The sequence below is a fragment of the Anabrus simplex genome, chromosome 6, assembly GCF_040414725.1.
Source record: "Anabrus simplex isolate iqAnaSimp1 chromosome 6, ASM4041472v1, whole genome shotgun sequence".
In the NCBI taxonomy this organism is placed as follows: domain Eukaryota; kingdom Metazoa; phylum Arthropoda; class Insecta; order Orthoptera; family Tettigoniidae; genus Anabrus; species Anabrus simplex.
The window spans coordinates 298,569,110-298,585,002 of NC_090270.1; the positions used below are offsets into that span (position 1 = coordinate 298,569,110).

The following is a 15,893-nucleotide window of genomic DNA, read 5'->3' on the forward strand; positions in this document are numbered from 1 at the left end:
ATGGTAATTCCAGCTTGGTAGCTGCCTTTAATTAGGGAATGGCAAAGGGCCTAATGCGGCTGAAACATGTCTTGTTTTAATATGATGTTTTTTACAACTTTGAATTGTAAGTAAACTGAAGGTATTGACTAGCTGGAACCAATATATTAGTTTTTCAACTTGTATATCCGTTTTCAAGCATTCTGCAGCTGTCCCACAGTACAATTTGAATTCTTGGAGTCATAGTTAAACTCAGCACAAACATTTTCCCACACCTTCTTCTTGATTGCTTGTTTGCTCTGTTATGCAATTTGCTTTCAACCTACAAACATTTTGACACTAGTTGCGTTAAGCACTGTATTTCATATATTATGAATTGATTGCTGCAGTTCTGTTTTAAATCCTCTGTCAGTTTTCACTGTGATTTTATAGCTATAAAATTGCTACTAAACAATCAATTTGTAGTTTATAGAATAAATAAAAATGATGCATTCTCTGCAGGAAACAGGTATTTGGGGTAGCTTTTTTTCCTTAAATACTGTGTACTGCCAACATGAAGCAGTCAAATTCTCTGTCTCTCTGCAGAAGTTCAGAATTAAAAGAATGTGGTGTTAAAAACTCATCCTGAACTTTAATTAACCCAGGGTAAATTAAGTTCAGAACTATCCACTGACCTAGCAATGCAATTCTAACTCCAGATTTAAATTTAGTCTAGACTTATAAAACCTCGACGCAGCAACTGCTCGTAACAAATCTGAAATTACCCTGATGATAATCAACATCTGGAAATGGATGAGTCACTAGGAGGAGAAAGGAAACCTGAAATGGCTTGAGTTCATATCCTAAGGAAGTATATTTGGAGAGGAGTCAGGTCTGAACATTTTGCTTCTCTCAGCATCAAATAATGAAGGCACATTCAATCAACCATAGCAATATCAGTCACTCATACAGTACTGTGTAGGAACTCTCAATAATGGAAACTTTACTTCTTACAACATTGGAATCTACCAGTCTTTAAATGGATAAAAAATAAATTTCATGAATGATTTCTGACCATGACCGGAAATACTGTATTAATTGCCCCAAATTTTTATTGTCTGCCAATATTCCTTGCTGATATAATTATTGAGAATTTCCATAGCAGTGAAGTGATATTTACAGCAAGAAAGGTATGTATGACAGGTAGGCAATATTTGCCACTTCATGGAACACCATTACAGTAAGTATCTCCAACACAGAGCACTCCTGTTGAAGTCTCAAACTGATTTCAACATTTAGAGAAAAATATCAAACTTGGGATAATTCCTCGCAGCTAAGTATTAAGTAAGAAAACATTCCTGCTCAACAGGTTGGTTTTATGATTAGCATGATTCCTTTATAAAATCAACTCCAATCTATACACACTTCTAAAAGAATGTTGGCTGACCTATCGGCATTTCCTGTTCAACTCAGTAAAATTGTGATTAAATTCTATCTAGTTAAAATGTCAAAACTACGGTACATAATTTCCATGGTAGTGAGATGAGAGAGTGCAAAGTTCTTATTAAGATTATGAAGGAACATTCTGAATTTTACTGACATATCCAAGAAATGAACACCAGTAATAATACCAATAGGTTATGAATTAAAAATTAGGAACTTACCATGCTGACAAATGCCACTAAATGTCAAAATTATTATTTTCTCAAGGACTGACAGTCTTGTAATCATATGACTGCCATAGCAGTTTATACACTGTTTAATAAGATAGTGAAAAAGCAAGTTGTTCTATACTACTTTTACCATGATTACAGTCACAGGACTTTCAGTTTTACATGGATTCAGAGCCACAGGAACATGATTTTCCATAATTGATTACGAGGCATTTCTACAACTACATGAACTTCAGTAGTGCTATTTGAGAAGTTAAGCAGCATCCAGACTAACATTCTGATGGAATGATTTGATGCAGAAAAATTTGTTACCATGTGTTTAGATGATGAAGAAAAGGAAGAAGGTTGTAACTTAACTTATTTACCATGCAGTCAAAAATCTCAGTCACACAACTGTTAAAAAATTGTTTGGCTAATAATGAGTATTATCATACAAGTTAATCCTTTGGGTGGAAGCTGATCTTGCAGATTCCTCAACATAAAATGTTAAGCTACTTTATCCGAAAATGCAGATGCTTCATCTTTATTAATAACTTGAGAAATATTTGATGAAAAAACAGATCAGATGTAAGGCTTTTCAGGCATTTGCTCTATTAACCATCGTTTTGTCTTAGGTCTGACACTAGACTCATCAGAGTGGGATGTGTCAGACCCTACCCACTGACGCTGGGGTGTATGCAGGTGAACTTATCAGAAGCTCTATATAAGAGGCACAGTTTGATAACTGCATACGGGAGATAAAACTCCACAATGGAATTATTCCCCACTTAGTAATTCCGAATGGAAATTCTAAGTTCCCAAGGAGAGAATTAGATATTTTTCCACCAATAGAACATGTAAAAAAAAGATCAGATGTAAGGCTTTTCAGGCATTTGCTCTATTAAGCCATATGCAGTTATCAAACTGCCCCCCTTATATAGGGCTTCTGATAAGTTCACCTGCATACACCCCAGCGTCAGTGGGTAGGGTCTGACACATCCCACTCTGATGAGTCTAGTGTCAGACCTAAGACGAAACGCCGGTTAATAGAGCAAATGCCTGAAAAGCCTTACATCTGATCTGTTTTTTGACATGCTCTATTGGTGGAAAAATATCTAATTCCCTCCTTGGGAACTTAGAATTTCCATTCAAAATATTTGATGTACAAAATGACTGTTCATTTCCCTTGCAAGTTATAAACTTCATACTAGGATCCGTATTGAACTACGTATAGGCTTATGAAAGAAGTGTCTCTTAGAAGTTCACCTTTTCTATACATTTTATTTATTTATTGAAATCATAAACAAAATTACATGCTAAATATTGAGACATATTTAGGCTATGATGTAGGCAGCATCAGCTGTGCTATCCTTAGCAATAAAGTTAAAACTGAAGAGGTAGAAATGATTTAAGGCTAAGCTTAAAAATACTAGGTACATGAAATGGCTTATAACATTTTAAAACATATCACAAAAACACACTTATTAAGATAAAATGAGCACTTGAGTGAAAATAACATGTGCTGAGTCATAAAAACATCGTAGTGAGTAAAGTAACATTGATCGTATGTGGCAGTTGATATTTGTGAGCACTGACGTTCACTTGTATTTATGTTCTTAAAACTTGTTTCCTCCTGGGATAAAAGCACTATCACTTGAGGCCGTACTTCCCTCCCTCTCTTTCTCCAGCATACCCGTTCGCACACAGCAGATACAATACTAGATGAGCAGCCTTGGCCTCGGCCGCATCAAAATACTCCGACGCTAGGCTGTCAGCAGCAAAGTGTGCACAACAAGTGGGTAAGCCTAACGCTAATTGTCAGTCTTCCGTCACAATCCCCTCACATATTTTCACCTGAATTTATAATTAAGATATTTCCCTTTCCTCTTTTTTCAATTCAGACTCCTGCCTACCACAACCAGAATTTCTTGAACTAAACAAAACATTCAGCCATTGGAAGAACTTTCTCTGGAAGTCCCCTCTTCTACTTTGTCTACAGGAAGCATGCAAGTCAAGCCCACTTATTTTGATTTTAAATAGCCACAATTAGGCCTGAAGTGATAGCACTTTTATCCCAGGAAGAAACAAGTTTTAAGAACATAAATACAAGTGAACCTGAGTGCTCACAAATATCAACTGCCACATATGATCAATGTTACTTTACTCACTACGATGTTTTTAAGACTCAACACATTATTTTCACTCAAATGCTCATTTTATCTTAATAAGTGTGATTTTGTGATATATTTTTTAAATGTTATAAACCATTTTATATAGTATTTTTAAGCTTAGCCATAAGTCATTTCTACCTCTTCAATTTTAACTCTAATATTAAGGACAGCATGGCTGATGATGCCTACATCATAGGTGAAACATGTCCCAATATTTGAGCATGTAATTTTGTTTTTGATTTCTAATAAATAAAAAAATGTATTGAAAAGGTGGACTTCTAAGAGACACTTCTTTCATAAGCCTGTTTATTTTCCAGTTTGAAGCTGATGGTTCATTTTAAAAATGATGATGGTGACGCTTGTTTTATAAAGGGGCCTACCATCTAGTCATCGGCCCCTAATGGTACAAAATGAGACGAAATGTAATAACAATTTAAAAGTCCAAAAGCATCCACAGACCAGAATTCAAAATGTGATGACAAAGAATGAATGGATGAATATTAATTTTAAACAGTCAGCGGATCCAACCCACAATGCCCAATATTCCCAGAACTATCATAAAACAATAGTATTACTGACCAAGGGACTGCTGCTGATCCGATGATGCTTGTTCTCTAAAGGAGTCTAAAATCCATGTCACTGGCCCCTCATAATGGTACTCATTGCCAGTAAAGTAGAACCGTGGTATTTTTTATGTTGCGGTACTAATCAAGAGTAGCGTAGACTCGCAGTATTCCACACATTATGATACTACTCACAGGTAATGTAATAACTGCATGTAACGCAGACCTATTGTGTTTTTCACATTGCGGCACCACTTACAGGCAACGCAAACCTATGGTGTTCCTCACACAGGTGTTCTAATCTCAGGGACTCGTTCCACACATAGTGGATACTAATCATAGGCAACGCAGATACACGGTGCTGCTCATATAGTGGTACTAATCACAGGTAATGCCGAGACCTGTGGTGTTCCTCACATAACAGTACTAATTACAGGCAACATAAGCCTGTGGTGTTCTGCATGTAGTGGTACTAACCATGGGTCCCACCCTGATTCACAATCTGTTGTTACTAATCACAAACCTATTGTGTACCTGACAGTGGTACTACTCGTAAGTAAAGGCGATCCCTGGGGTTCTGTGCAAGATGGTACTAATTATAGTTTCATGCTTCTAATTCAATCATGCCTTTGTCACCCCTTACAACAGGCAGGGGATACCATGGGTGTATTCTTTGTATGCATCCCCCATGGTCATTTTAAGAATAACTGAATACTCATAAACATTGTCTAAGTAGAAAGCCTTCCTAAAAACAAATTTTCAAAATTTGTTATGTGATTAGTTTTACACCTGTTCTGCAGAATAAAATTATTATTTAATCTTTTTGCCCTACCAAGTTGGTTTTTCCACCGGGACTCGGTGAGGGATCCAACCTCTACTGCTTCAAGGGTGGTGTCCTGGAGGGTAAGACATTTGGTCGGGATACAACTAGAATGGAGGACCAGTACCTTGCCCATGCCGCCTCACCTGCTATGCTGAACAGGAGTCTTGTGGGGGGAAAGGGAAGGAAGTGGCCATAGACTTAAGTTAGATACCATCCCAGTATTTTCTCAGAGAAGAAGTGGGGAAACCACTGAAAAAGGATGGCGGAGGTGGGAACTGAACATCCTCTACTCAGTTAACCTCCAGAGGCTGAGTGGACCTTGTTCCATCTTTCAAATTTCATGACAGAGCCAGGAATAAAACCCGGGCCTCTGTGCATGGCAGCTTATCACACTAACAACCACACACAGACACAACAAATATACAGTACATAATGCAATTATCAGATTCAATATTTCCTCTTCACATTGTTTACTAAGGGGCACATTGCTTGTTTGCAATCATCATGGACAGTGCTACGGAGAATATTAATTTGTGTAACTGCATTGTCTAAAAACAACCTATAGTCAATAAAAGGTGCCTGAACCTCCTAGTTGGTGAAGTCACATTAACTACCTTCTCTGATTTATAACAAGAAAATAATATTAGAGAGAAATCAAGGATACAATAAGGTTGTATTTAACACTCATGAAAGGTTAAATATCCTAATTAACTAGAATAACTGCACTTCATATTTCAGCAGCCTTTCAGGTCAAGAGACATCAGGTTTCAATCACAGTATGCATAACTTTCTAGATAAATTATACTAGGAAATAATCTCAAAATAAATGAGAGAAGACAGGGAAGTTTAGTAGGACTTCAAATAAAGTATAATTTTCCCAATATGGACATGGCAGCACCATAAATGTAAAGATCACTTAAATCCTCCACCATCTGATAATAAAAAACTCAATATTGGCATGTGACTCATGATGCTTCACCATGTACATTTACTAGCATAACTGTTACAAGAGCTCACACAAGTACTACAAAACTGTAGTAAAATTACAAAAATAGCTTTAATCTATCATACTAGGAATAGTATTCTATATGTTTATTATCAGTTTATTTAGGAATGTTGTTGAACTTTGACCTAATTTCAAACAATATTAGCTAGTTCACAATGTGTCAGTAAAAGTCAAACCATAACAACAGTTATCAGATAGAATGTAAAAATGAACATAGCATATTTTGATAACAGGTCTCATATTTTATACATATATTTAAAGTATTCATGTAAGAAACATATTATAGGTTTACAATTTATTTTTACGTATAACCAGGGACTTCACACTATGTACATTCCAAACTTCATAGCATTTACAACAACTGTAAAGTCTTATAGATTCAAATATTTTCTCTAAATAAAAGGTTGTCATCATGAAATAAACCTACGTACTCTCTCACTAATAGCATACCACTATGAAAAGGCAGTGAGATTTAGTAACAGAATTCTACCTGCAAGCTTCTTTAAGCATACCAGCTATATATATACAAAATTACACAGCAATGAAAAATCAAAATTTGCCTTCTTTGTTATCACAGTAAATACTCAAGATACAAATTAAAAATATAATCATGCCTCTAAAATATAACTAACCAGTCCTGAAGCTGAACTTAAACTCACGAGGTACATCTTCAATAATAATCTGCTACCTCTTCCCTTTTGAAAAAACGGTGTAGTTCCTGGCAAGCTACCTACATGTCATACAGATGAATATCAGTCCTTTCCTCAGAGCTCGAACAATTGTGAACAGGCTAGGTTAATATGGTACAATACAGATTGAACAACAGAGAGAAATCTTGAAAAGTTGTCTCAGTAATTTTTGCTGTAAAAGATGCTAAATGAAGCAAAAGGAATTTGATAGAAAATGTGACACAAACAGGTTTCAGAATAATAAATAATAATGTTATTTATTTTACATCCCACTAACTACTTTTAGGCCCGGTTTCATCAACACATGTTAGTACTTAACAAGGTGTTAAATCATTTTAACATACGATTTAAGAAAATTTGCGTTTCATCAACAAATGTTAACATTAACAAATGTTAAACTGCGTATTAAAGTTAACATCAGCCATTTCCAATGTTAAATGGCTAACATTAGCATTTAACAACCTGTTCCAAAATGGCTGCTGTGAATCTCGCTTTCGAGGCGGAATTGCTCTATTTAGATCTTTTACAAAACAATCCTGATCGAAGAAGAGTTCAGCGACGTAATGACAGAAAATTTGACGGATCCGAAATTTCTTCATAGATACAGGTTATCGAAAACAGTCGTTGCTAAGGTTGTTGACGAAATTCAAGTGAGGTTAGAATATCCTACGAAGAGAAACTTACCTCTTTCTCCAATGTTGCAGGTACTGATAATATTACGAGTTTTTGCTACTGCTTATTTTCACATAATGGCCGGAGACAATGCTGGAATTTCTAAAGCCGCTGTTAATAGAGTTGTTGGTCGAGTGTCTGCAGCAATAGCATCCATGAGAAGGAGGTATGTAACATTCCCTTCAGTAGAAGAGCGTCAGCAAATCATCCGCGACTTCTATGAAATAAGTCGTTTTCCTGGTGTTTGTTCTACGTGCAATAGATTGCACACATGTAAGAATCCAATCACCTGGAGGCAATTGGGCCGAAATATATCGTAATCGAAAGGGATTCTCTGTTAATGTTCAGGTGATTAGTGAGCCTAACCTCCAAATCAGGGATATACTTGCTAGGTGGTCTGGTTTTGCACACTACAATACAATATTTAATGACTCCCATAACGGAGCACAGTTTGAAGTGGGACAATTAACGAAGTGATTTTGTTAGGTGACAGCGGATACGCGCTAAAAAAAGTATCTGTTTACCCCATTGAAACCCTCGCGGACTTTTCCCGTGCTTTTTCTTTTCTTTTATCGTCAAGCCATCTGTGCGCTTGCACTCAATAACTTATATATATATTTACTAACTAATTCAATTAACAACTCTTTTTCGAAGGAGGAAAAATTAGAACTACGATTCCGTTTCACTTCACGCGCCATATTTTACAGCTGTGCTCAAACAAAAGCGCATCGGAGCGCGCTGTAAAACAGCATGTTCGTACCACTGCCTCCTTGATTCGCACCAGTTCGCAATATTGGGAGAGTTAACAGTCGATTAGTTAACATTTCACAAGAAAAGTTTGATGAAACGCAAGAAACCTAACAAGATGTTAAATTTCTAACTCCGTATTAACTAACTACTTGTTAGTATATATTTAACATGTGTTGATGAAACCGGGCCTTACAGTTTTCGGAGATGTCAAGGTGCCGGAATTTAGACCCTCAGGTCTCTTACATGCCAGTAAATCTATCGACATGAGGTTGACGTATTTGAGCACCTTCAAATACCACCAGACTGAGCCAGGATCAAACCTGCCAAGTTGGGGTCAGAAGGCCAGTACCTCAACTGTCTGAGCAACGTTTGAGAAAGACAACCATCTAATGAAGTTTAGCCCTTAATACAGCAGTCATCAAGGAGGAGGACTGACTTTTCATATTCATTATAAGGTGAATCACATAATATTTCCACTTTCATTTTCACTCATATAACACTTGATTAGAACATCAAAACTATTGCTAGCCATTATTATGGTTGACAGCTGAACTTGATGGTTCTCCCCTGCTGTTACTCACACCTGGATGCTTCCTGGCAATGCCCCCAAGGTAATGTGTTTTCTACAAGTGTGCATATCCTGCTTTAAAATGTTATATATTTCTTTAAGGTAACAATTTAAATCAAAGAATGCACTAATAGTATGATTTACCACAGCTGATGCAATTAAATGACAATTTCCCATAAAATCACCAGATTACTTTTGAATTATCTACAGAAGTGAGAGTGTCCTGTCAGGAAGAACTAGTCGCAACAGTCAAATGACAGAATTAGCTTCAAACCAACATACACAAGGAAAGAATATTTAAAATGCATGGAATCATGCTAATGCGATGCACTATCAAGGAGAGTCACAGTACCATGTGAGTTTTTCGCTACGTATGACTCCACATCACACGAGGGTGTATGATGCACTGCTATGTGTTGAGTAAGATTAGATTTCTGAGCAAAACCTTTATTACATTCAGGACAAGCAAAAGGTTTTTCTCCTGTGTGTATAAGGATATGTTGCTTCAGAGTGGACTTTTGGGCAAAGCATTTTCCACAATGAGGACAAGCATGTGGTTTAACTCCGGCATGTACCAACATGTGTTGTCTAAGGGACGAAGTCTGCGAGAAAACTCTATGACATACTGGACAGGAATACGGCTTAACGCCAGTGTGCACATTTTTATGCCGTATCAAGTGCGAACGTATAGTAAAAGCCTTGTTACACTCAGTACAAATGTGAGACTTAACTCCACTGTGCATTAACATGTGCTGCTTCAAGTTTGACTTGATTGTGAAGGTCTTCCCACAAACCGAACAAGGCCAAGGACGCTCTCCAGTGTGCACCAACATATGCTGATTCAAGCTTGAGCTGCGAGAAAAAGACTTTCCACATATCGTACAAAACGACAGTTTCCGACCTCTTGGCCTCTTCTTTTCTTGCGTCCTGAAAATGACACATACATTATTCCTCCAAATGTCAACCACAGACTGCATTTTACATACCACCTTACTGATATGACGTTTAAATACTTCCTTGTTGGTATTACCTATGATCACCCACAAACAAACCAAAAATCAATTAATGCTTGAAGTGGAACCATGAATATAGGGTGGTAATACCTGAAGAATTAATTAAAGTTCTGGAAGCACATGATTTTTCTAGTGCACCATCACTGCATTGTTCTACATAAGAGGTTTGCAGTGGTGCCTGAATGGTGCACTAGCTGCCAGCTTCGAGGAAAAGTGTAGCAATCCAACCAATGAGCCCACTGCTACACTGAGGCAAAACGCTGGTAATTTCACGATTGAAAAGGCCTAAAGATCTTAAATGTTTTCAACATTTGCAATCAATGAGAATAAATTACAGTTTCCTTCTAGGAACCTTATTTTTTATATAAAGGCCAAAGGCAGACAATTATACAAGTGGAGGCACATGCTTCCCCTAGTGCACCGTCACTGCATTGTCCTACATAAGAGGCTTGGAGTGGTGTTTCAATGGCGCACTAGTTTCCAGCGTCTTGGAAAGGGGTAGCAATCCAAATGATGAGCCCACTGCTACACTGCAGCAAAACACTGGTCATTTCACAATTGAAAAAGCCTAAAGAGCTTAAATGTTTTTAACATTTGCAATCACTGAAAATAAATTATTGTTTTCTTCTATGAACCATATTTTTTATATAAAGGCCAAAGGCATGCATTTATACAAGCGGAGGCACATGCTTCATCTAGTGCACCGTCACCGCATTGTCCTACATAAGAGGCTTGCAGTTGTGTCTCAACGGCGCACAAGCCACCAGCGTCTTGAAAAGGGGTAGCAATCCAACTGATGAGCCCACTGCTACACCAGGGTAAAACGCAGGTAATTTCACGATTGAAAAAGCCTAAAGAGCCTAAATGATTTTAAAGTTCACAATGTTATTAAATCCAATGTCTTTATAAAAGGAATAACTGCAACCAAGGAAGTTAAATGAGATTATGCAGTATTACCAATTGTGCATCAGATAATTAAATAATTAATGTTATTTGCTTTACGTCCCACTAACTACTTTTATGGTCTTCAGAGACGCAAAGGTGCCGGAATTTAGTCCCACAGGAGTTCTTTTACGTGCCAGTAAATCTACCGACATGAGGCTGTCGTATTTGAGCACCTTCAAATACCACCGGACTGAGACAGTATCAAACCTGCCAAGTTGGGGTTAGAAGGCCAGCGCCTTAACCGTCTGAGCCACTCAGCCCGGCGTAAATCAGATACATATTGGATCAAAGGATATCAACAATATCAATAAATAATAATTATGGAGCAAATTCTCATAAAACAAGGTTGTATAAGGAAATGTTTTTATGATACCCAATATGTTGAATTAGCTACCTCATTCTGGAGGATGGGAACTATTTCACTATTACTTTTGGCAGTAGTGAAGTTGGACGAATGTTTATTTCTATCCTTCAATGTTGACAAACTAATTTTTTTTGCTAGTGGTTTTATGTTGCACCGACACAGATAGGTCTTATGGCAACAATGGGTCAACAAAGGCCTAGGAGTTGGAAGGAAGTGGCCGTGGCCTTAATTAAGGTACAGCCCCAGCATTTGCCTGGTGTGAAAATGGGAAACCATGCAAAACCATCTTCAGGGTTGCTGACAGTGGGATTCGAACCCACAATCTCCCGGATGCAAGCTCGCGGCCGTGCGCTCCTAACTCCATGGCCAACTCGCCCGGTGACAAACTTATAATTACAGTATAACTATTCCTCAGTGGAAACCTAAGAAACCGGAATTTCTTTTGCTGTGCAGGATTCTGTTTCATAAAGGTGGTTAAAAAATAAAATAAAAATCATAAATACACACCTCCATTAGATAAATATGATTTTGTGTGTTAGTAGATACAATAATGATACTAACCACACACTTATACACACTAGTTCAACAATAACACAAATCTGTTTTTGCTTAGAACTTCATCACCGTGCACAGTGCAGTACACACACTTATTCAACACAAATTACTTGTTTTATACAAATAACACCAATAGTAATAGTGTATGGTTGTTTCATTTACTTCTTCCAGTAATCCAGAATTGTATGCTGGACACAACTATCCCTGGTAACACGGTCCTCAATTAAATTTCATGTACGGCTAATAATGTCGATAAATTTTGAGTCATTTTTCACTAGCAAAAAAGACTGAATGACCTTTACAGCTGATAGGGCATGTCGATAGGACCTCATGTTAAAGCATCTTCTTCATCTTTGTTCTCAAAACATCAACATCATTATTTCTGCTTTCCTTTCTTGGAGGTGATGCGTGGTGAACTTTTCCATGTTTTCTAATGCTGCCTGTCTTAACTTCTAGATCAATGGTCCGTAATCTTTTGTGCTGACATTGCCATAATCGCATTGTTCGAAAGTTTGTTGTAGCACATCAGTATTTTTGTTTATCATGGTTATTTTGTCATGGTGTGAGACAAACCTGGCTTTGTAAAAACAGTGACACACCATATTTGGCGACACTTCTTTCACTGCTTCCGTGATCAAATTACGACATCGAGCACAGAGAAAGAGACTTCCTGGCTAAATGCTCTCTCAGCATCTTAGATCCATTCGGAATACACATGTACTGAAAACGTTTAGGAAGGAAATTTGCATCATTTTTGCATTATAGTATAATATTTCTTTCTGTTTCTGCGTCAGATAGGTTCCGCTAAATACAGGTAAACTTACAGGAATATTAAACCATAATTCACGGGATCAGGAAAATTTTCCGATTTGGACAGTTTTCCAGTTCATAAATGTACTGCTAAAGGCAGGTTTTATTGTACTACAATGGATGTCTACACTGTAGGGCTACTATGGTTTCTCATCTTTACTGACGATAGTTCTACGCCTTGAATGATAGATACTTGTAATATGCAGACGTACCAACTTTGTGTCCACGGTTTTATATCAGGAAATATTAAGAATTTTTTTTTGCTAGGGGCTTTACGTCGCACCGACATAGATAGGTCTTATGGTGACGATGGGATAGGAAATGCCTAGGAGTTGGAAGGAAGCGGCCATGGCCTTAATTAAGGTACAGCCCCAGCATTTGCCTGGTGTGAAAACGGGAAACCACGGAAAACCATCTTCAGGGCTGCCGATAGTGGGATTCGAACCTACTATCTCCCGGATGCAAGCTTACAGCCGCGCGCATCTACGCGCACGGCCAACTCGCCCGGTAACATCAAGAATCATTTCCAGCAAGATTCGAATTAAATTTTTGAATAATATTTTGATTGTATCCCTTAACTCTCCAGAACACATCGGGGGTAGTGTTACATCAGCACACGTGTGCGGTGGAAAGGACCGCAATTTACGTTTTGCAATATTATTATGCTAGTATTTATTTTTATCACATTAAGGTTACATTTTGTTGTTTCTACATTTATTTTCTTGAATGAAAGGTACATAGCCATTTATTTATATTCTTTTACATACAATTAATCACCAGTGAAACACTAATATCACAAAAGTTATCAGATCTGTAGTTAAAGTCATATATTCTTTTTCACCAAAGATAGCATTAATATTGTTGGTGTAATTACATAAAACTCAGAAAACTAGATACTAAAAGTAGATATGTACAGTGAAGCTTAGGAAGATATGTCCTGGTCCATTCATTCTCTTCAGCTACAAAATGAAAATATCCAGTAATATTATTATTATTATTATTAATGTGCTTTTACAGCCGCATTGGGCCACTGTAGTCAATTTCTGTTCGGTCTTCTATGATGTTTTATATTTTTTTCTTTTCTGATCTTCCAGTATGTCTTCATTCTATCTGATCTTCGTTGCCATTCTTCTTCTGAAAATACCCTTTTAGTTGTTTCTCTTTTATCACATTTTGGTAGGAATCTAACTTTACTATTCTTCAATTTATTTACTTTCTTTGATTTATTCTTTAAATCCTCCAGTGTTATGTCTAATTCTTTCATGTCTTCTTTTATTTCTTTTATCCAGACAGGTTGTTGCTTTTGTTTCCAAAATTTTTCCAAAATTCTGCGTATTAACCTGTCTTGAGGAGTTCTCAACAGATGACCAAAGAATGATATTCTCTTCTTTCTCATGAAATCCGTTATAGGCTAGGTTCTATTTCCTGATATACTACTGAATTTGGGATGATGCGCCATTCTCCTTCTTTTTGGCACTTCCTATTAACCCTTTCCACTCGAATTATTTGTAAGTCCTGATTTCTCCCCACTTGTATTTATTTCTGTCAGCATTCTTCATTTTTTTAAACCTTGTATTAAGTACTGGTTGTAACAATATATACAGGAAAGAACTACAAAATTAATTAATTTATGGTATTTACAATGCACAAAATAATGTTTTTCACTTTCTTAATGGTATGCCTTGAGTGCGTGGAAGCGTTCAAAGCAAATGCCTGGATGGAGCCCTGGTTGCTTCTCACAGGTTTTACAGAAGTGGACTGTCTCTCTCCTCCCACCAACAATTTTCCTGTCATTGCAAACCTTGCAATCTTTAGTTTTTCCTTCAGGATGGGGGTACAGCAGGTGTAGCTTGCCATTCAGCCTCACTTCTTCATCCGTTGAGGAAGGTCTTCCCCTTTTCCTGCTCTGTGTATTCTGCACATTTCCTACAAGTTGTCTTACGAAGTTTTTCCTGAACTTCAGATGGGTGATTCCATTGTTACCTTCTTTGAAGAGTAGGAAGGCATTCACTATTGTGATCTCCAGAAGCCAGAAGAACACTTTTCTCCACCACTTCACTGATTTACGTGTGAATGGGTATGAGCTAGCATAGTGGTCAGAAAGATCAACGCCCCCCATGTATTGATTATAAGCACATACGACTGTAGGTTTCTCTACAATTTCCTCGGCACCTTGACGTCTTATTCTTTGCACAGGCTGAGTGGAATCGTCATAGAAAGTGGACAGCATAGCAATAATTCGCTTGTCCTTCCAAACCAAGCAAGAAGTGTTATCTGTTCGGAGTGCAATAATGTCATGTTGTTTCATTCTCTTTGTTGCGGTTTTTCTCACTTGTAATGGCAGACCTCTCCTATTTACCATTACAGTGCCTGTAATATGGGCCTTTAGTTTCAGTAGCTCAGCTGCAAGGTCGTAACTGGTATAGAACCGGTCCGTAAAGACATGAAACCCAGTTTCGTTGGTGGCTTGCAAAACTTTTGTAACCAAATGTATAACTATCCTGCAAGTGAAGGGTAAATCTTGCCTAACAAGTGATTGTGTGGTTATTGAACCATAATAAGGTTCAATAGCACATACGTATCCGGTACTCGAGTCTGACAGTACATAAATACGGAGTCCCCACTTTGTTGGTTTCTGCTTATTGTAACACTTGAACACGACACGACCCTTGAAGCCTACAGTGCTTTCATCAACACTCAGATTCTTTCCTGGAATGAAGTGTACCCTGAATTTCGTGTCCAGGTACGACACTATATTTCTGACCTTCGAACCTCTAGATTGTGGGCCTGCCCTATCAGCATCAGGGGAAGAAAGATGGAGATTCCAGAATATCTGTAGAAATCTGTCTCTAGAGAACACATCTTTGTAATACACCTGCTTATCCAACCAGTCTTCACTAAAATAATCCTGCATTTCTGCCTTACTGTTCATCCCCATGTTGATAATTACACCAATAAATGCCTTCAGCTCTTCTAAAGTCACAGCTTTCCAAGAAAACCAGATAGATCTTTTCTGAAGTGGAGTATTTTGCTGTATTTTCATTTCGACAAATTTGTTCGTCTCATGGACAATAGAGGTTAGCAACTGATCAGTAAAAAATAGCTGCCAGTACTCTAGTTCTACTTTAGGTCTACTGCCACAAGTTATGAATCCACTGACTAACCTGAAAGGAAATTTGGGTAATCCTGCATCACCAGTTCTCCACGATCTCCAAGGTATATTTGAAGTCAGCACTGTATGACCGGGACCGGGACGAGTCACAATACTACCGCCTCCTCTATGATTTCTTGCAACACTGATATCGATATCATCACTTGAATCACTAATGGATATATCACTTTCATCGCCAGATT

The 15,893-nt window shown here is 37.6% G+C and overlaps 1 protein-coding gene across 2 annotated transcripts in view; it reads right to left on the minus strand.

The window, feature by feature from the left end:
• Positions 1-8,484: 8,484 nt before the first annotated feature.
• Positions 8,485-15,893, minus strand: part of LOC136875763 (zinc finger protein 250) — a 36,059-nt gene continuing 28,650 nt past the window's right edge. For both annotated transcript variants that reach the window (XM_068228120.1, XM_068228122.1), the window contains exon 5: positions 8,485-9,779. In XM_068228120.1, the coding sequence (XP_068084221.1) occupies positions 9,170-9,779 (610 nt within the window). In that variant the 3' untranslated portion in view covers positions 8,485-9,169. The remainder of the gene's footprint in view (positions 9,780-15,893) is intronic.